Here is a 20,302-nt window from a genome sequence, read left to right as displayed (position 1 = left end):
TTCAGGTGTGCGTTTTGCAGGCTCCAGTAGAAATTTCACCTTCTCAGGAATTCCCCAGGATAAAGCTCCTCAGTCATCTGAAATCTATGCCAAGCTGGGTCTTCTCAGGCTATCAGCACAGCAGGTATGGGCAGCACTTTTTTAATATGATCAAGGCTAATACATGTGCTGCAGTTTTATCTACTACACTGACTTTGTTAAAGTTAATAACCTAGGTAGATTTAAATTCAATAAAACTATTAAAAATCCATGCTTGGTGCACTAAAATAAAAATTAAATCTAAAAAAAAGCAGGACATATTATACCCTGATGCAAGATATATGTTTCATCCACAATAAACTTTGCAGCATTAACCTCCAAAATGATACCAACACAAACTTTAAATGAAACAAGTGTCCAAATAAAATCCAGGTGCCAAAAAATAGTCATATATAGTGCAAGAAAGTATCCTCTTCAAACATGGGAGAGGTCAAAGATCACCGGGCAGTGTCACTGCCTCACACCCAGGGCCAATCCTCCCTATAGGCTCACTATGCAAGCCGCTTAGGGCCCCGCAAAGCTGCAAAGGGCCCCCCAAATTACTAGAGGCCCCGCCTGGTGAGAAGTAATTTTCGCCCCCTCACCCAACTTCTCAACTCGCTGGCTGAGTAATTTCCGACAGCAGAACACCCCCTCCCCCCACTTCTCAACTTTCTTTAATGTGACATGTCACTGTCGTCAGCGCCCCCCGCTTCTCATTTTTAATGTGCCATGTCATTTTGCTTAGGGCCCCAGGGAGGTCAGGATCGGCACTGCTCACACCTAATTTAAACCTTTTAATTGCCGTACTAACGTTTCACAACTGTGTGCATTGCACAGCGATTATGGGTTTAAATCAGGTGGTGAAGAGGCAACATATCACCTCCCCCACCACCTGTCAAACACACTCAGATTGCTTTTCAGAGGAGCAGCAGTGCCTGCTGCACATGTAAATGAGCACTTGGTTGCATTTGGCATCAGCATCGTTAAGCCTGGCACACACTAGACATGTGCGGTTCGTTTCGTACAAATCGAAAATTGGTACATTCGAAAGCATCTGAAATCCGAATTTCCAAGTTTCCAAATTCTACGAAATACGAAATTTCATTGACGAATTTCGGATCCAAATTTCGTTACAACTGAACCGTAACTGGTGTTTTGTTGACCAACATGACTGGTGTTTTGTTAAGCAACCGGAGAGGTTTTCTTCTGCTGCTGAGTGAGGGTTGGGAAAATGACCTTTTTTTAATATGGGAGTGGAGACTGGTACTGCTAGTCGATGGGAGATTCAGAATCGGACAAAATAAGAATGTTCGGTAATATTAGGGTTTTCCCGGGACCGATACTGAGCAAATGGTCCCGATACTTCACCGATACATTTATTTTTTTCGGAGAGGGGGCGGAGAGCGGGTGGAGAGGGGGCGGAGAGCTGCTGCCGCTGTCTATTCTCCAAAGAGAAAGCCAAGCCCCCCGCCACCACCATCTAGTTGATCAGCGCGGGGAACATTGCAGCTTTCATTTGAATAGCTGTGTGTTCCCCGCCGTGCCTCGTCATTTATAGCCCCTCCCCCTTGTCCGGGCACTCTGAAAAAACGTTTTTCGGGTTGTAAAAAATTATCGTGTGTGGGCTAAAAACAAGTTTTAAACCCGCGCATGCCCAGAAGCGAGTTATGATACGGGAGCGCTCGTTCAGGTAAAACTACCATTCATAATGGAGTAAGCACATTCATCACACTGTAACAGACAAAAAAGCGCAAATCGTCTTTTACTAACAAGGAATCGGCTAAAAGCAGCCCAAAGGCGAATAGAACTTCCCCTTCAGAGTGCTGTCGTACGTGTTGTACGTCACCGCGCTTTGTTCATCATTTTTCAAAAACAATGGTGTGTGGGCAACATCGTTTTTAATGATGAAGTTGAAAAACTTAGTTTTTGGACATGCTGAAAAACTTAGGTTTTTTTTCATGCCAAAAAACGACCGTGTGTACGCGACATAAGTGCAGCAAACCCACTGGAAAGCTACAGGTACACTGCACTGCACCTGCTGTGTGGGTAAACCGCAACACATCAGTGTGAAAGCAGCCCTATACTATTATGCCCAGTGTTTTTGCTTCACACTGACCTGAAGATCTTTTCTTTCCTGCTGCTGGCACCACTCTGGAGACCGCTAGCCAGGATAAGAAGTGGTGTGTAGTTGGCATCACTCCGCATGGGATGGGAGCCAGCACTACATTGGAGGCATCGGCTTATACGGCTCTTACTCCCTACTACAGCTCCAACTTTACAAGTGGTCCCTCTGCATTGCACTCTGATGCACTGGGATAGTGGGTCAGACCACGATCTACCAGTCACCTGGCCACAATCTACTGGTTGCTGACCTCTGACTTAAAACAACTGTCAATTTAAATAAAAATTGCTCAGTCAAGGTATATCTGTAAAAAGAGTGTAAATACTCACCATCCCTGCTAGCCCCACCCCCAAATGGTGCTGCAATCCTAACAAATTTTCATGTGAAGTTTACAGGAAAACCATCGCCTCCGGAAGTGTCAATATCCTGGGTCCCTTGTGTCTCAAGATCCCTGAAACATATCAAGCAAGCTAGTATATTGTTCATAAATTCTCACCTTTTATTGGTTGAACTAGATGGACTTGTGTCTTTTTTTAAATCCGACTATGTAACCTCCTGTGCCTCACTACTGGCCTATTACTGTAATGGGCAGTATCACTGGCCATTTTTGAGGCAGGAGACGGCAGGCCAGAAACCAAAACCATAGTTGTTCAGTTAGTAGCCCCTACTCTAGAAGTGTGCGTGATATGCAACCATCTGGAGATGCCTAGTAGTTTGTGTAATGAACACTTAACTTGATGTTTAGTTTCTACGGGTACACTTTAATATGCGTTAACTTTGAAATTAAGAACACCCCGAGACAGTCCTTTTCAGGTACACTCATTCATTAGAAAAACGTACTCCTTGTCTACCTGTACTGCAGTCTCTTAAAAGCAGGAACTTTACACAACACATAATTACTGTCAGGAGGCCGAGACAATTCGACTGGTAATCATTTGGTTATCCTTTTCCAATTCCATTTTAGGATCGTGACTTTCTAGAAGATGAGCAGCTTTTCCTAGAAGCTTTGAAGAAAACGAACATCTCCTACTCTCAGACTGTCTGAGGATGTTAAATCAAAGCAAGATGTCAGCTTACCTTGTATCTCAAAGAAAGATTCCTAGTATTGTGTATTTATATTTTTTGTATATTTTTTTTTATACCTGCTCAATAAAAAACCTTTCTATGATTCAGCATGCTTAACCACTTAAGGACTCTTTCACATATACGTTGGCAGAAGGGCACGGCTGGGCACAGGCACATACCTGTACATTGCCTTTCAAGAGCCCGGCAGCGTGCTCGTGACCCGGTCCGAAGCTCCGTGACCGCACCCGCGGGACCCGATCGCTGCCGGTGTCCCACGATCGGTCACAGGAGCTGAAGAAGGGAGAGAGGTGTGTGTAAACACACCTTCCCCATTCTTCTGTGTGACAGTGACACTGATCGTCTGTTCCCTGATATAGCGAACGACGATTAGTGACGCCACACCCCCCCTACAGTAAGAATCACTCCCTTAGGGCACACTTAACCCCTTTGCACCCCCTAGTGGTTAACCCCTTCACTGTCATTGTCATTTTCACAGTAGTCAGTGCATTTTTATTGCACTTTTTTCGCTGTGAAAATAATAATGGTCCCAAATATGTGTCAAAAGTGTCCGCCATAATGTTGCAGTCACGAAAAAAAATCGCTGATCGCCGCCATTACTAGTAAAAAAAAAATATTAATAAAAATGCCATAAAACTATTCCCTATTTTGTAAACGCTATAAATTTTGCGCAAACCAATCGATAAAGGCTCATTGCGATTTTTTTTTACCAAAAATAGGTAGAAGAATACGTATCAGCCTAAACTGAGAAAAAACATAGTTTTTTTATATATTTTTTGGGAATATTTATTATAGCAAAAAGTAAAAAATATTGATTTTTTTTCAAAATTGTCCCTCTTTTTTTTGTTTATAGCGCAAAAAATAAACCGCAGAGGTGATCAAATACCACCAAAAGAAAGCTCTATTTGTAGGAAAAAAAGGACGCCAATTTTGTTTGGGAGCCACATCGCACGACCGCGCAATTTTCAGTTAAAGCGACGCAGTGCGAATCATACAAAGGGGCAAGGTCCTTAACCTGCATATCGGTCCGGGTCTTAAGTGGTTAAAGGGCCCTAAGCTGAATTTCAAATTAGATTGGGGGAACAATAGAAAAGTTATAGGATTAGCCTATACTGTATACTGTGCTATTTAAACCACTTCCATACCAGGCACTTACGCACCTTCCTGCCCAAGCCAATTTTCAGCTTTCAGCACTGTCGCACTTTGAATGACAATTGCGCGGTCATGCTACACTGTACCCAAATCACATTTTTATCATTTTGTTCCCACAAATAGAGCTTTCTTTTGGTGGTATTTGATCACCTCTGCGATTTTTATTTTTTGCGCAACAACTAAAAAAAGACCGACATTTTTGAAAAAAAAAATTTTTTTTTTTTTTCTGAATTTTTTTTTTTTTTAAAAAAAGTAAGTTTTCTTCTTCAATTATGGGCAACGATGAGCACCGATAGGCGGCTCTGGAATGCTGCACTGATGGGCACTCATAATTTCAAACATCATCCATCAGCTCCCCCTACAGAAGAACCCTCAGTCATCTCAGGCAAAAGAAAAGAAACAAGAACTAGGCAAAAGGCAGCTTCAGATTAAGACTCCACCAACATGTGAAGCCCACAATGAGATTGCGCCAAAATGTGATCCTGGACATCAGTCATCCGCTTCCCCTGCAGAAGAACCTCCGGTAATCCCAGGCAAAAGAAAAAAAAATGGGGTGACTGTGGCAAATTAGTTTTAATGTTGATGTGAAGTTATACACTTGGGGACTAAGACTATGCATGAATTGATTGATTGATTTAATGGATTTATAGTGCGCAAAATACTGGCCCATCAGGGCAGTGTCTAAGTGCAGGAAGCATAACTGGAGAAAAGCAAATCAAATCAGGGAGTGAAAAAGAGAAAAAAAGAGGAAAGCAAGAAAGACTAATAAGCAGATCCACAGGGAACAACAGGGAGAACTAACATAACTCGGCATGCTTTTCTCAAAAAGCCACGTTTTTAGCCTTTTTCGAAAGGCCATAATAGAAGGGAGTGACCGAATAGAAGCAGGGAGACTATTCCATAGAGCCGCAGCTCTCACAGAAAAGCATCTGCCCCCAAAGGTAAGCAGACAGGCAGATGGACAAGTGACAAGACCAGCTGTTCATGATCTGAGTACTCGTACAGGGGCATATCGCGTTATCAGGGAATTCAGATATTGCGGGCCCATCGATAGGCGAGACAAAGAGCCTTAAACTCAACGCGATCTACCACAGTGAGCCAGTGCAGTGATCGCAGGGTAGGGGTAATATGCTCCCGCCTGTTTAGGGCGGAGATTAGTCTGGCGGCCTGGTTCTGGACGAGCTGGATTTTCTTCAGCCACTTTAGAGGCATACCCAGGTACACAATGTTGTTGAAGTCAATCCGGGAGTTAACGAGAGATTGAACCAGGACTTTCCGGTGGTTCTGAGAAATCATACATACAAGGGGGAGTACAACTGGGGTAAGCAATAGTGGAGAAGAATCTGGGGGTTTTGGTAGAGCATACGCTTAAGAATAGCATGCACCTCACTTTAATGACCATGGCTGGTCTCTGGGTTAGCTCATGGCTCAATATATGAGCTGCAGGGTTGTGGTCATAATAAATACCTGTAAGTACTGGCTAGGACATAAGCATTAATACAGTGGCCATCCACGCATCCATCTGCAGACATTGAAGTCTTCTCTAGGGCGCAAAATAGTCAAGCACCGGCCCTGAATTCAACGCAAAGCAGTCATTATTCATTGATGCTGAAGCATTATTATATCATAATAATCTCCAATTTCTTGATCATACATCACGGAACACAGAGCCTTAATTACTTAATAGGTTATGTAGTCACCACAGGTGATTGTACACTGGCAAACCCAATTAAAATTAAGTTCCTCCCCTATATAACCCCTCCCCAATGGAGAGTACCTCAGTTTTTTCGCCAGTGTTTAAGGTGGTTGGTCACGTTCAACATGTGCTAAGAAGGAAAATGCTCTTTTGATGGTCTGGCTGTGGAGACCTAGGAGCTATAACCAGATCCATACCTCGGACCGATATCAAAAGCCCAAGATGGTTGGTACCCAGGCCTCGCGTAATGAAGAGACAAGGTTTGCCTGTAATGTCTCTCTGTGGAGGTCTGGGATCCAGACTTTGGTGTACTAATAAATCTGTGGCACAAAAAGTTTCTGGAAGAGTCTTCTATAGGTCCAGGTATGAGGTTTCTCTAATGGAACCCTTGGTAAACCTGAAGGTTAGCACAACTTGCCCGCCGTGATGGGTGAAGGCTGGAACTACTTTTAGTAGCTTTCCTGCGCCATGGATAAGGTAAGAAGAGGATAATTTTATTTGATACTATCTTCTGCGAGTAGGATGTCTTTCCTGGTTCTCACGACTGGAGGGAGTAAGTGCAAACCTGGTGTTTTCTTACATAGCCATCCAGGATACAAGCTCAGTGAAGTCGGTCACCACTCACCTCATTACGCTGCAGGCTCTGCCACAATAAACGCATACAGGGGTCCACAAGATGCCCCCAGTAATCTCTCCCCCTTTTCCTGGGTGCCGCCATGACAGTGGCACGTGCACACGCTGGGAGCGCCCTTTTACTGTCTAAGTGAGACATTGATGGGGGAGGGCCGTGCGCAAGCGCCAAGAGGCTGGTTTCAAAAGCCCAGCACGCCAGAGCCTTCTGTAAACAGCATGGACACAGAGCTGTGGATTGAACCAGGCAAACCTAGACTCCTACTCGGCATCAGGTTGTGCAGTGAGCTGATATTTTTGTGTATTGTAAGGTTATAGCAGTTTACCATCCCCCTCTGTCAGCCTGATAGCAGTCTGAGCAGATGAGCCCCCTGTCTGGTTTTGCAGCTTCTCCTATGGCAGCTACTATATACATCACTGAGGACACTTTAAAAGTTGCTTTGGATGGCTTAGAAGGAAGGATTGCTACTATTTTTGCAACCTCCTTTAAGGGTAGCAGAAAACGGGGTAGATCCCCTTCATCTGCTCTGGCTCTCATCAGCTGAGCCTTCTGAGGGTGAAAAATCCCTCTCAGGAGATAAGGATCATGTGCAGTCTGAGGACTCAGAGGATTCTTGCTACTTCTCAGTCACTAAAGATGCAGGTGCAATATTATGCAGAGATTGGGTGTGCCACTTACCTGTGCCTCCTGTTGAAGCTTCTAGGCCCTCTGTTTCCTCTTTGGGATCGCGGAAATCCCCGCAGGCTGCATGCGCCTTTCCAGTTCATCCCTTGCTGGATGAACTGATGTATGATGACTGGGTTCACCCAGATAAACTGTTTTCTCTTCCTAAGCAGTTTTCCGTCCTTTATCCTATAGAGGAAGGTTTCGCTAAGAAATGGTGGGTACCTGCTATTGATGCAGCTATTTCTTGTGCAAACAAAAGCCTGACCTGTCCTATAGACAATGCTCAGGGTTTTAAGGATCCAACTGATAAAAAGCTGGAGTCCCTATTAAAAGCCTCCTCTTCCATGGCTGGGGCTTTAGTACAACTGGCAGTTGCAGCCATTGGTGTATGTCAGTTCCTCAAGGAACAAATTAAGCAGATGATTAACCTCCTCCCTACAGAGGAGATTGAGGTTTATGAGGACCTTCCTAAAGCCTTGCGTTTTGCGATTATGGACTCTGTTCAACAAGCATCCTGCTTGAATCTCCTGCATGTACACATGTGCAGGTCCCTTTGGTTAAAAAATTGGGAGGCCGAGGTTTCTTGCAAGAAATACTTGGCAGGGGGAGCTGCGGTGGCTCAACGCGATTAGCACTGCGCTGACAAGCCATTCACCTCTGCAGCTAGAGGTTCGGATCCCGGTCTCAGCTACATGTGAATTGAGTTTGGTGGTCTCAGCCCGGCTCCCGGTGGGTGTGCTATGCGAGGTAAGCTTGCGCTATAAGGGAGTGAGAGGATCTAGCCCGCTCAACCAGCCCCGTTAGTCCTTCGCCTCTCTTTTTAGAGACCGCATGGTCAAAGTGCGTGCATGTTAACCCAATTTCAACTGCGTGTAAGTGTGGTGTTTTTTGTGGGAGGGGGGTGGGCGTACTAAGCGCAAGCTTACCTCCCACGTACTCTTTCTCCAGCCCCTGGAACCTCATTCTCCAGGCAGTGGCGACGGCCTCCCAAGTCTAACACTAGGGGGAAAGCCCAGAGCCAAGCCCAAGGGCAGAAAAGGACTTGGGGTCCAAAGTCTAAGCAGAACCCAAAACTTCCCTATGAAGAGATGCCCCCGCTCGGCCGAATGGGGGGAAGGCTGCTGCAATTTGCAAATGCCTGACGGAACAAAGTTCGGGACAAGTGGGTCATCTCCACAGTGTTCTCAGGCTACAAGCTAGAATTCAGAGAACTTCCGCCACACCGTTTTTCTGAGATCAAGAGATTGCCAAAGATCCAGAGAAGAGAAGGCCTCTACTGTTGGCATTGGAACATCTGCTGTCCCAAAGGGGTAATCATAGAATTCCTGGCATCAATAGACATCAAAATGCATATCTACATTTGCCAATATTCCCCGCTCACCAAAGGTTTCTAAGGTTTGTGGTGGATCAGCGCCACTTTCAGTTTGTGGCCCTTCATTTCGGGCTGGCTACAGCACCTCGAGTGTTTAAAAAAAAATATTGGATTTTTTGATTATATAATCAATGATTATAGACACATCGCTAAGCAAGGTATTACTGCAAAAGCCATAGGAGACTTGGTCTGTCTGATAAAGGCGAAAAGAAAGCCTTCCATCCGGCTATGCATGAGATTATTGGAAAAGATGGTAGCCTCATTAGAGGCCGTCACTTATGCCCAGTTTCACTCAAGACCGTTACAGGGCAGAATTCTGTCAGCTTGGAACAAAGATGTTCACGCCCTGGATCTTCCTATGATCTTATCTCCAAAGGTTTGCCAGAGTCTCAGTTGGTGGTGGATCCCCCAAAATCTGTCAGAAGGAAAATCCTCCACTCCGGTTACCTGGAAAGTGGTGACCACAGACGCCAGCCTTCTGGGCTGGGGGGCAGTGCTAGAAGAAGCATCTGCCCAGGGGAAGTGGTCCGGGGCCGAAAAGCTCCTACCCATCAACATTCTGGAGATTTGGGCAATTCATTTGGCCCGCAAAGTTTGGTCTTACAGACTGCAACGCTGGCGTTTCGGATTCAGTCCGACAATGCTACGGCCATGGCCTATATCAAGAACAAGAGATCCCTGTGCTCAAGTGTCAAACGTCCTGACAATCTCATGGGATCAGTATTCCCTGATTTATGCGTTTCCTCCGGTTCCACTTTTCCCACCATTCTTTCAGAGAGTCAAGAAGGAAGAAAAGTCGTGACTTTGGTGGCCCCGGCTTGGCCCAGGAGAACCTGGTATGCAGAAATCATAAGGATGGCAGTAGGAAGACCTTGGGTTCTCCTACTGTTGCAGGGTCCAATATTCCATCCTGCCTTACAAAGTCTAAATTTGACGGTTTCTTTATTTAGTAAACAACGCCTTGGGGAGCCATTCTGTATGATGAGGCCACATTTTGGTGCACTGGAAACAACATTAGAGATTTTTTGGATAAATTCTGGTGTCTCTTTGGCAGACTTTGGACGGAAATAAAGTTTTGCATCACAGTGAGCAAGCCTTATGTGAAGAAGCCAAATTATAGTACACTCAAGCCAAGATTAACAATTTGATGCACTTGTCAAACAGGTGCGGAAAAATTGTTCCTTTTGTGTTAATTGTGCCTATGAAACATATACCAAAAAATTACTTCAAGATAAAATCAACACCCACAAAGCTAAGCGGCCTAAAAAGTCTTGCAGAGATTCGCAATCCCAATAGCACCTAATCCACGACATTGACATCAGGGGCTTGATAGCTGCTGCTTAGATCCACATTAGGATAACTGGCTCCTAAGGTGTTAACAGATATAGCTTTAATAAGAGATGGAAGACGGCTATCATCCAAATGGGTCATATACAGCTTGAGGTGTTCAGGTTAAGTGTGGGCCAGCGTGTCCACTTGTTGGCAGTGTATAGGTACTTTGCACTAAACGTATTCACCCTGTCACGCTCTTAATTGATTTAACTTGAGCACCGCATGGCATCTTTTAACCTGACTGCTTGCGTAGCCCCTTGAGCACTTACGGAGCACCGCTGGTTTAGCGGACAAATATGCAGAAGAGGCCATAGAGGAAGACGACGGCGTGGAGGAGAGCGCTGTGGCAGAATCACCACTAGCATTTTGGAGGCATGGGGGCAGAACAAGAACCAACAACACTGAACCATGTCCTGCATCCTTCCCAGCTGCCAGTAGAGTTACCCAGTGCGCCGTGAAGGAAAGGTAACGATCCTGCCCATGCCTGCTGGACCATGAGTCGGCGGTAATATAAACCTTTCCGGTAGAGAGCCGGAATGGCCTTCCTTGAAAAGAAATGGCGTTTTGGAACCTGACGTACAGCACAGTTCACGAAAGGGGGCAGAGTCTACTAGCTGAAAAGGCAGCAGTGGCAGTGCTAGCAATTTGGCCAAGCTAGCATTTAGACACTGAGCATGTGGATGGCTGGGACTGGATTTATTTTTACTGTTTAGCTACGGGGATAGGGAAATTTGCCTGCATAAAGTTGGTGGTGTACTGCTAGCTTTTTCTTTGATGTGGGTCTTTTAAGGGCTGTTGCCAACGTACTGCATGCCAGGTTGACATATGTCTGGTCAAGCATGTGGTGCCCAAGCGACTACTGTTTTGGCCACGCTTGATCCACTTCAGACAGGTTGCAAACAGCAACGGTGTGATCTGCTGCACACGTGTTGAAAAAGGAATTTTTTTAAGTCAGCGTGGAGTCAGCAACGCCCTCCACCTTCGGAGCTCTGCTGTGTGATGCAATAGGGTGGCTGCCCTTAAGCTGTCCCCTAGAGGACATCCTGCCTCGGAATTGTGCCGCCTCTTCCTCTCTTCTCTCAGGCACCCAAGTACAGTCAGTGACCTTATTATCCCCCCTCCTTGTCACTGGAGCAAACTTGGCAGTATGCTGCAGCTGGGGGAATATGACTGTCAGTTTCTTGTCCTTCTGAGGCACCCCCTCTCTCTAGGCTCATGTTACTCCCTTCCTCAACTTGGGAACCAACATTGGAGTCTTTAAAATGCTGCACATCCTCCAACAGCATGTACCCGACACTGTGGTTGAATAATTCTGGGGACACAGTGCATGATGGTGGGACTACAAGGCCGCTTTGGCAGCTGTGTTGGAAGGCAAACTACTCTGAGCCTGGGTGACGGAGGATGAGGACAGCTTTGTTATCCACGCCACCAACTCTTCTGCATGTTGTGGCTCAATAACGTGGCCAGCAGCAGAAAAAATTGAGTGCCCCATGGCCACCTGCAGAGGATGCACCATGTCCATGACCACCACTGTTGACTTTAGACACAGAGGCTGCTTGCCCTCTTTTAGCGGCCTGTGAGAATCTGCCTCTCCTTGGTGGCCTTTCCAGACATGATGTATTTTTTGTTTTGTAACACCACGCTATACTGTATTAGATACTGTGTACATCGCCTGAAGTGTATTAGAAATTGTACACACTGTATACACCACCAGAAAAGTAGTAGAAACTGTACACGCTGTATTAGATACTGTGTACATCGCATGCACTGTATTGGAAACTGTACAATGGTTGCACTGTATTGTATACTGTGTACACCAGCAGAAGTGTCGTAGAAACTGTACACACACATGGGCGTGGCATGATGGAGCGAGCAGACCTGTAGAGGCACAGCTCTGGCTCCTGAACAGAATCCTGCAGCAATCCTAGGTCCATTTCCTCTGAACCGGCACCAAATTACTCCCCACAGGCGTGGGAACACTTCAGGCCACCAGAGCCGTCATCCGTGGTGGGACAGCTAGCCTGGTTCAGATGGCACCGGGACACAGGCAGAACAGCATGACATGCTGCAGCCATCCATCTCAGCTCCTCACAGACAGACTGCAGCCCTGGTGAGTGACTCTGCCCTCTTTGAAACACAGCCTGACCCACAGCAAACCCAGAACTCCCCCTGGTTAGTGAGGACAGCACTGTCCCAGGTTCCTCTTCTGCTGAGCCTACACTAGCCATCATAATGCTAGCTATACAAGATTGCAAGGCCTCCCTTACTACACAGATTGCATCCATCCACATGGACTTTTCTTTACTGAAGCAAGATGTGCAAAACCTGAGAGACAGGGGCCACTGAAGAGCATATCAGCTCCTTAGAAGATGTTGTCCACCTCTTATCTGCCGCAGTAAGGGACCACGCAGGTGAAATGGCAGCCCTCCTGGGAAAAAATTGACGAATTAGGAAAATCGTTCATGCAGGAACAATCTCCGCTTTGCGGGATTCCCGGAATGGGAGGAGGGCTCTCACCCATAAAAATTCCTGTATACTTGGCTGAGCGACATTTTTGGGACAGACAAACCATCCTTTTCCCATGTTATTGAGCATGCACACCTCCACGCCCCCCCCCCCCCCCGGAGCTCCCCCGCGGTCCATAATTGCACGAATCCTCAACTTCCAAGATAAAGTTGCCATTCTACACCTTGCCAGAGAGAAAGGCCCCCTAAAATACAATGGGAATACCAGCTTTTCCCCGCTAAGCTGCATGTTATTCATGATGACAAAGCTCACTTTTACACCAACCCTAAGGAAACCATGGCGTGGCTAAACAATCATTATGGAGCTGTGCCAAGAACCGCAGGGCTGTTTGATCACTGGTGTGCAAGTTCCTTGCATTGACATCTATGTTACCTCAGGGCAGTTGTGTTACCCCTTACCTCCATGGGCTGCTGAAGGGCTCAATTTAATCACCGGTGTCCAAGTTCCTTGCATTTACTTCTATGTTACCTCAGGGCAGTTGTGTTACCCCTTCCCTCCATGGGCTGCTGGAGGGCTCAATTACCTTGCCACTACATGATGTTTTAAACCCTGGAGGTGCATAATTCTCCTCCCCAGGTTGGCTCTAGAACTGATATCCTAACGCTCCCAGCCTGTTCAGATTGGACTTTACAATCCTCATGATCGAGTTCCCTATGCTTTAGTTGATCTATACCTACTCTGCACTGAACCACTTTAACGCTGAAGCACAATTCTGCTTCCTGTAGTGTTGTTCGGGAACCACATCGGACACCATAGCACCCCCATACCTGTTGGTAGCGAGGCCACTGGGCAGTTCTCACTTAGTTTGAGTGAGGTTTTTTCTCAGTTCAGGGATCCAAGGCTCGCTATGTTTGGGATGGCCGAACGGGGAGGGGGGTACAGGGTTATTCATGGACTTCCTATATATTTTTTCTCTTTTTGGTTGCTCTCATTTTTGTTTTTGCCATTTTTGGGAAAAAATGTTTTTTTATACTTTGGTTTTTCATGTGTGTCTGTGCTTCCTTTGACCGGAATAATGCTTTACATTTATTATATGTCTCTGCTCATGCATATCCTTGATGGCATGGCATGCTATGTTAAGCCTCTGCCACCAGCCCCCAGGATATCCACTATGTACTGTTTAATGCATCATGGCCAGACCACTGAAAATAATTTCCTGGAATACCAGGGGGTTAAACTAACCTCAGAAGCGCTCCTTGGTATTCTCAGTTTTGAAAAAACACTGCCCTCATATTGTTTGTCTCCCGGAAACGTACCTGGTTGACTCTAAAACAAGGTCACTCAAACGACCATGGCTAGCTAAATCATACCATGCCACTCATACAGCTTACTCTAGAGACGTTTCTGTTTTGGCTAAATCTCTCCACGTGGAAGTTCTGCAGGTTAAAACAAACCCAAGAGGCAGGTATGTCATACTTATAATACGAATTGCCTCAGTAACACAAACCTTGGTGACTTTATGTACCCCCCCCATTTTTTGCAGATGTGCTGGTGAAACTGTCACTTATGCTACTGTCTAGGCCCCCAGGTCCACTGCTGTATGTGGGTGACTTTAATGCTGTAATGAACCCAGCCATGGACCGCATGGGAGGAGGGGGCAGATCCTTCAATTCCTTTACTGACTGGGCCCAGGTTCATAGACTCACCGAGTTATGGAGATGGAAACATCCAGATATGTTAATATTCTTGCCACTCTGATTTTTTCCACACCATGTCTCACATAGACCTGGCATTTGGTACTAGGGATATTCTCACAGTGATCTCTGTGTTATCCTACTTACCTAGGGTTGTATCGGATCATGCCCCCCTGGAGGTGGATCTCCTCCTTCTACCAGGCTCAGGCCAGAGAGTGTGACACCTGAACTCCTACTGGTTGGAGGATGAGATAGTACAAGGAGAATGTAGGAAAGGTATAGTGAACTACTGGAATAAAACCTTGGGCACAGTAGATGCGCTTACAGAATGGGAGGCCTTTAAGACCACGTTACGGAGTACTTTTGTGTCCATAACCGTTGTTGTACCTAAAAACACCCAGCAACATACGGTGGAATTAGAAATGGCTATGACATCTGCAGAACTTACCTATTCCTCTGTCCCTATTCCAGTTAACAGAGATGCTTGGCTACAATGCTGCAGAAAATATGAGCTCGGTTTACTGGACCTCACGCTAAAATGTATGTTGCATGCCACGCAAAAGTCACTTGAGCATGGTAAAGCCGGCCGCTTACTAGCTTATTTGACTAGACCTGAATATTGCCCCATATCCATCTCACAAATTATGACTGCACAGGGACAGATTAATGATGCTCCAGGGGACATCATGGTAATGTTTCTGGACTCCTACAAGGAACTGTACTCGTCCAGAGAAGAATACACAGATTCCCAACTAAATGACTACTTGGCCCAGATATCTCTCCCCTCCCTTAAGGAAATCGCAATGGCTATCTCGCAACTACCGGCAAACATAAGACTTCTGGCCTGGATGGCTTCCCTGCTGAATGGTACTGCCAGTTTAAACATTTAATCTGCCCATCACTTCTGTGAACTTATAATAAAGCCCTGACTGCTGGGATTCTCCCTCCCACGAAAGGGAAGCCTTGATTATTCTACTACTGAAACCATGCAAGGATCCTCTTAAATGTGACTCATACCGTCCGTGTCAGGGACCTGCTGGTACAGAAAAAAGGCTCTTGTGTCCGCGCATGCGCACATGCGTTCCTGTGCAGACTAGACAACAGCACCTATGCGTGCCTGTGCACGCCGGGGGCGTGCGCACGTTAGCGCTTCTTGGTGCCTATGGGCCTTTAAAAGGACAGCAGCTGCAATGGTACATTGCCGTTTGATCTGCAGCTCTGTACCCAGTTACCTGTGAATCTGTTTGCTTATTACCTGTAATCGAATCCTGAACTTCGGCTTGCCTTGACCCTGTAGTTCTGTAGTTTACCTGCTGCCATACCTTGCCTGTTCATCTGAAAACGCTTCAGCCTGCTCATCTGACCACGCTTCAGCCTGCTGTGTTTAACTACTGCACCTAACCTGGCTTGTCTCACCCTGCTCCACCTCGCTGCTGATCCTGTACCCGCCAGCTCCTCAGGTCGCTGACCTACAACTACCTCTTGCTGCCACCTCCAGTTCCAGCAATCCCTGGAGGATCATCACCCTGCTACTACTCCAGGCACTCCTACCTCACTGCGCTCTCAAGGTCACCGTCTCCACTCCAGTGACTCCTGAACCAGGGCTGTAAGAGAGGTTTCCTCCTACAAAGTCAGGCTCTATTACAGGGTACGTTCAGTACATAACAGTCCGATTTCTCTTATTAATGTGGTTGGATTAGACTCCTCTACACCTCCCCACAGGCCAGTATATGAGTTAACTCCCACACTACAGACACCTTCTCTATTGCCAGAAGCACTAGGCAGGGGTGTCTGTTATTGCCCCTACTATTTTCCCTGGCCATGGAGCCGTTTGTGCGCATTCCTTGTTCCCAATCGCTACTATTGGCCTAACTCAAAAGTGTGAAACTTTCAAGGGCCACGACCGCTAAATGGGCCAACATTTTTTCAGCCATTTTACCTGTTTTTACCAAGAAATGACCAGGGGGGTGAAAACTTACTGGATTTCAACCTTAAAAAGACAATAAATTGCTTGGGAAACTGCCATTTCCTGAAACCGAAACTGACCTCCTCAAAACCAGAAGTGTCCCTTAAAGGATCACTAAAGTAAAAAATTGTATTTGTTAAAATGCCCTGTGGTATCCTATAAAGTCATAATAGTTTGGTGTTTTTTTTTTTTTTTTAAATAGTGAGAAGCGATTAAATTCCATCGTATCTCTTACCTGCATCTATCTGGTTTAGTTTCTTAGTTTTTTCTTCCTGATTCTCGCCGCTCGTTCATGAGAGCGACGTCGCCGTCATGCTGGGAACTACATTTCCCAGTATCCTTTGCGCATCGCGCATGCGCAGTTAAAAAAACGGGACGCGTGCTCTGTGCATAGATTTGAATAGCCCGCCCACTATACCGCCCAACGATGGATCACACAGGCTGGCTGAAGTGTGGGTGGGCACAGTGAGAGAGGGGGCTGGAGGAGGCAGAATGCACCCACCCCCTTCCATTCGGCTGTAATAATGAAAGAGAGGAGGTGCTGGGGTGTTACAGACACACCCAGTAATTCACACATCCTTGCAGTCTGGACGTACACAGCGTCCAGACGCAGAGATGTAGTGTACAGAGGAGGGAGCGAGCACGTTACTCCCTACAGCAGGAATCCTCGCTCTGTGTGTCTTTTCTCAAACAGACAACCAGGAAGTGGGGAGAAGAGACAAGCCATAGATCAACATCTGAGCAAAAACGAACAATGAGGACATGAAACCAGGACTGCACTAAGGTAAAGGAAGCTATTTAGCTAAAAAAATTATTCCTTTAGTGACCCTTTAAATATCTTTCTTCTTGACATTTTGGCCTTTAAAACCTTTTTGCATCAGTTTTAGGGACTTTTGATCCTATATTGATACATTTCCTGCCTAACTGAGCCATTGGCAAAAGGTGTGAAACTTTCGGGGGCCACGCCCAAAAAATGGGACTTTTTTCCATCCATTTTACCTGTTTTTGCTTCCTTTTAACAAGAAATGACCAGAGAGATAAAAAAAATAAAAAAATACTGAATTTCAACCTTAACCACTTAAGACCTGGACCAATATGCAGGTAAAGGACCAGGCCCCTTTTTGCGATTCGGCACTGCGTCGCTTTAACCGACAATTGCACGGTCATGCGACGTGGCTCCCAAACAAAATTGGCGTCCTTTTTTTTCCCACAAATAGAGCTTTCATTTGGTGGTATTTGATCACCTCTGCGGTTTTTATTTTTTGCGCTATAAACAAAAATAAAGCGACAATTTTGAAAAAAATGCAATATTTTTTACTTTTTGCTATAATAAATATCCCCCAAAAATATATAAAAAAAAAATTCCTCAGTTTAGGCCGATACGTATTATTCCGCCTATGATAAGCCTTTATCAATTGGTTTGTGCAAAATGTATAGCATTTACAAAATAGGGGATAGTTTTATTGCATTATTAATAATTTTTTTTTTTTACTACTACTAATTACAGCGATCAGCGATTTTTTCCGTGACTGTGACATTATGGCAGACAGTTTTTCAGACAGGATAGATGTGTTGCCATGGGGGCTAAGTATGCCCCCAGCCTGGCGAATCTCTTCATGGCCAAGTGGGAGGAGGATGTCGTCTGTGTTGACTCTAGGCCCCAAATACTTCTGTGGGCCAGGTACATTGACGACATCCTCCTCCTATGGGATGGCACAGAAGGCGATTTATTGCTCTTCATGGAATCCCTAAATGTGAACAACAGGGGGATCCATTTGAGCCATGAGGCGAGTCAAAACAATATAAACTTCCTGGATTTGAATATTTCTGTCGGTGATGGTCGTTTCATTACGTCAACCTATTTCAAGGTGACTGACAGAAATGCGTTCATACCTAAGGAAAGTTGTCACCACGCCTCTTGGCTCAAATCAGTGCCTAAGAGTCAGTATCTTCGGTTAAAGCGTAATTGCACTGAAAATGGTACCTTTTTGGAACAGGCTGAAGTCCTAACACAGAGATTTCCGGAAAAAAGATACACTACTGATTTTTTGTCTAGCACCTTAGCCACTGTTGACGATGTGGACAGAACTGACTTACTAACCGTCAAAACGACAAAAGGGTCAGATAACCGGTTTCGCAGTCCCTTTATTACCAACTATTCATGCCAACATTAAGCATATAGTGGGTAAACATTGGCACATTTTGTCCAACGATAAAATCTTGAAGGACCTATTACCCAATAGGCCTCAGGTGGTCTTTCGGGGAGCACCATCTTTAAAAGATAGGTTAGCACCCAACATCTTAAATCCGCCCAGTATGGACTCAATGTTTTTTTCAGGTTTAACAGGATTTTACAAATGTGGTAGGTGTCCGGTGTGTTCCCTCAATGGATGTGGTTGTAGAAGAACCACTATGTTTGGCTCTACTTGTACTTCCAAACGTTATGACATCAAACCATTCATTACGTGTTCTACTACTGGGGTAGTTTATATGCTCCAGTGCCCGTGCGGGCTACAATATGTGGGCAGGACCAAACGCCCCTTGCAGGTTCGCTTAAACAAGCATATTAAAGCGGAGGTTCACCCGTATATATTACTTTTTCCCCTTAGATGGATGCTCGTTTTGTCTAGGGGAATCGGCTAGATGTTTTAAAATATGAGCCGTACTTACCGTTTACGAGATGCATCTTCTCCGTCGCTTCCGGGTATGGGCTGCGGGACTGGGCGTTCCTATGTTGATTGACAGTCTTCCGAGAGGCTTCCGACGGTCGCATCCATCGCGTCACGATTTTCCGAAAGAAGCCGAACGTCGGTGCGCAGGCGCAGTATAGAGCCGCACCGACATTCGGCTTCTTTCGGCTAATAGTGACGCGATGGATGCGACCGTCGTAAGCCTCTCGAAAGACTGTCAATCAAGAAGGAACGCCCGCTCCCGAAGACCCATACCCGGAAGCTGACGGGTATGGGTCGAAGATGCATCTCGAAAACGGTAAGTACGGCTCATATTTTAAAACAATTGGCCGATTCCCCTAGACAAAACGAGTAGGAATCTAAGGGGAAAAGATCAAACAATAAATAAATGGGTGAACTCCCGCTTTAATAACATTAGACTTGGCTAGACTAAACACTCAGTGTCGAAACATTATTTACCTGCGCATGCTAAAAATCCCAAAAATACAATCTTTTTAGGGATCGACAAATTTAGCCCCCATTGGGGGGGGAGTAATTTGGTAAGAACCATATCCAAACTAGAGATGTTGTGGGTGTATAAAATAAAATTTTATACCCCATTTGGCCTAAATATAGATGTCGATATCAATTGCTTTATTGCTAATTCATAGATTTCTGAATATATACTTTTAGGCCTTTAGCATTGTCCGTTATTGTATGAATTTCCTTTATATTTGGTTTTTCGATGTTATTCTAGCTGAGGAGTGTATTCATATATATCCTGTTGCAGGCGCGATGTGGGTTTCACGTAGCCAATTGATTTTATATATACTTTTTAAATGTTATAATTTTTGTTTTGGTCGTGTGAGGTTGATGACCTTTGTGACCCTAATATGGCATACATCCTTACGGTGTGTGTGCATGTTATTGGTGTACTTTTCTTTTTGTTGGATGAGGAGTCTTCCTGTCCAGCTCTAAACTGTGTTGATGTACAGTTTTAGCCATTCTATGTGTATTGACCAAGAGAAGTTGTGGCCGACATATGGAATGTAAGAAAGGCACTTTTTGTATCTGTTTAACCATCGCCGTGGATCATATGATATGGACATAGACGATGGTGTTAATGTTTATTTTATTTTTCATAAAGATTTTTTATATTTTTTGTTTGTATTCACTTCCTTTAATACTTACTTGGCGGGCGTTGACACCTTTTAGGTACGATGACGCTAAGGGGGAGAAAATGTTATTGTTAACAGCCAATCTGTTTGGATTAGTTTGCCCTTCTCCATCTATCTGGCAGTGTTGTGCTAGTGCTCAATTCCTTTGCACACAGCACATTTTCCAGCAGTCAAGATGGCAGGGGTATGGCAGGGTGCGATCCACATCGAGGCTGCATCATGTGACTTCCGTATAAATGAGGTGATTCAGAACG

General features: G+C 45.4%; 1 protein-coding gene across 4 annotated transcripts in view; it reads left to right on the top strand.

The window, feature by feature from the left end:
• FBF1 (Fas binding factor 1) overlaps positions 1 to 3,315 on the top strand; it is a 145,834-nt gene extending 142,519 nt beyond the window's left edge. For all 4 annotated transcript variants that reach the window (XM_040329970.1, XM_040329971.1, XM_040329968.1 and 1 more), the window contains 2 exons: positions 6 to 124; positions 3,108 to 3,315. In XM_040329970.1, coding sequence (XP_040185904.1) covers positions 6 to 124; positions 3,108 to 3,188 — 200 coding nt within the window. In that variant the 3' untranslated portion in view covers positions 3,189 to 3,315. The remainder of the gene's footprint in view (positions 1 to 5; positions 125 to 3,107) is intronic.
• The last annotated feature ends 16,987 nt before the right edge of the window (positions 3,316 to 20,302 follow it).

Source organism: Rana temporaria, chromosome 12, assembly GCF_905171775.1.
Source record: "Rana temporaria chromosome 12, aRanTem1.1, whole genome shotgun sequence".
NCBI lineage: Eukaryota > Metazoa > Chordata > Amphibia > Anura > Ranidae > Rana > Rana temporaria.
The sequence above is the reverse complement of the archived record's forward strand: the minus strand, read 5'-3'. Positions and strand labels throughout refer to the sequence as shown.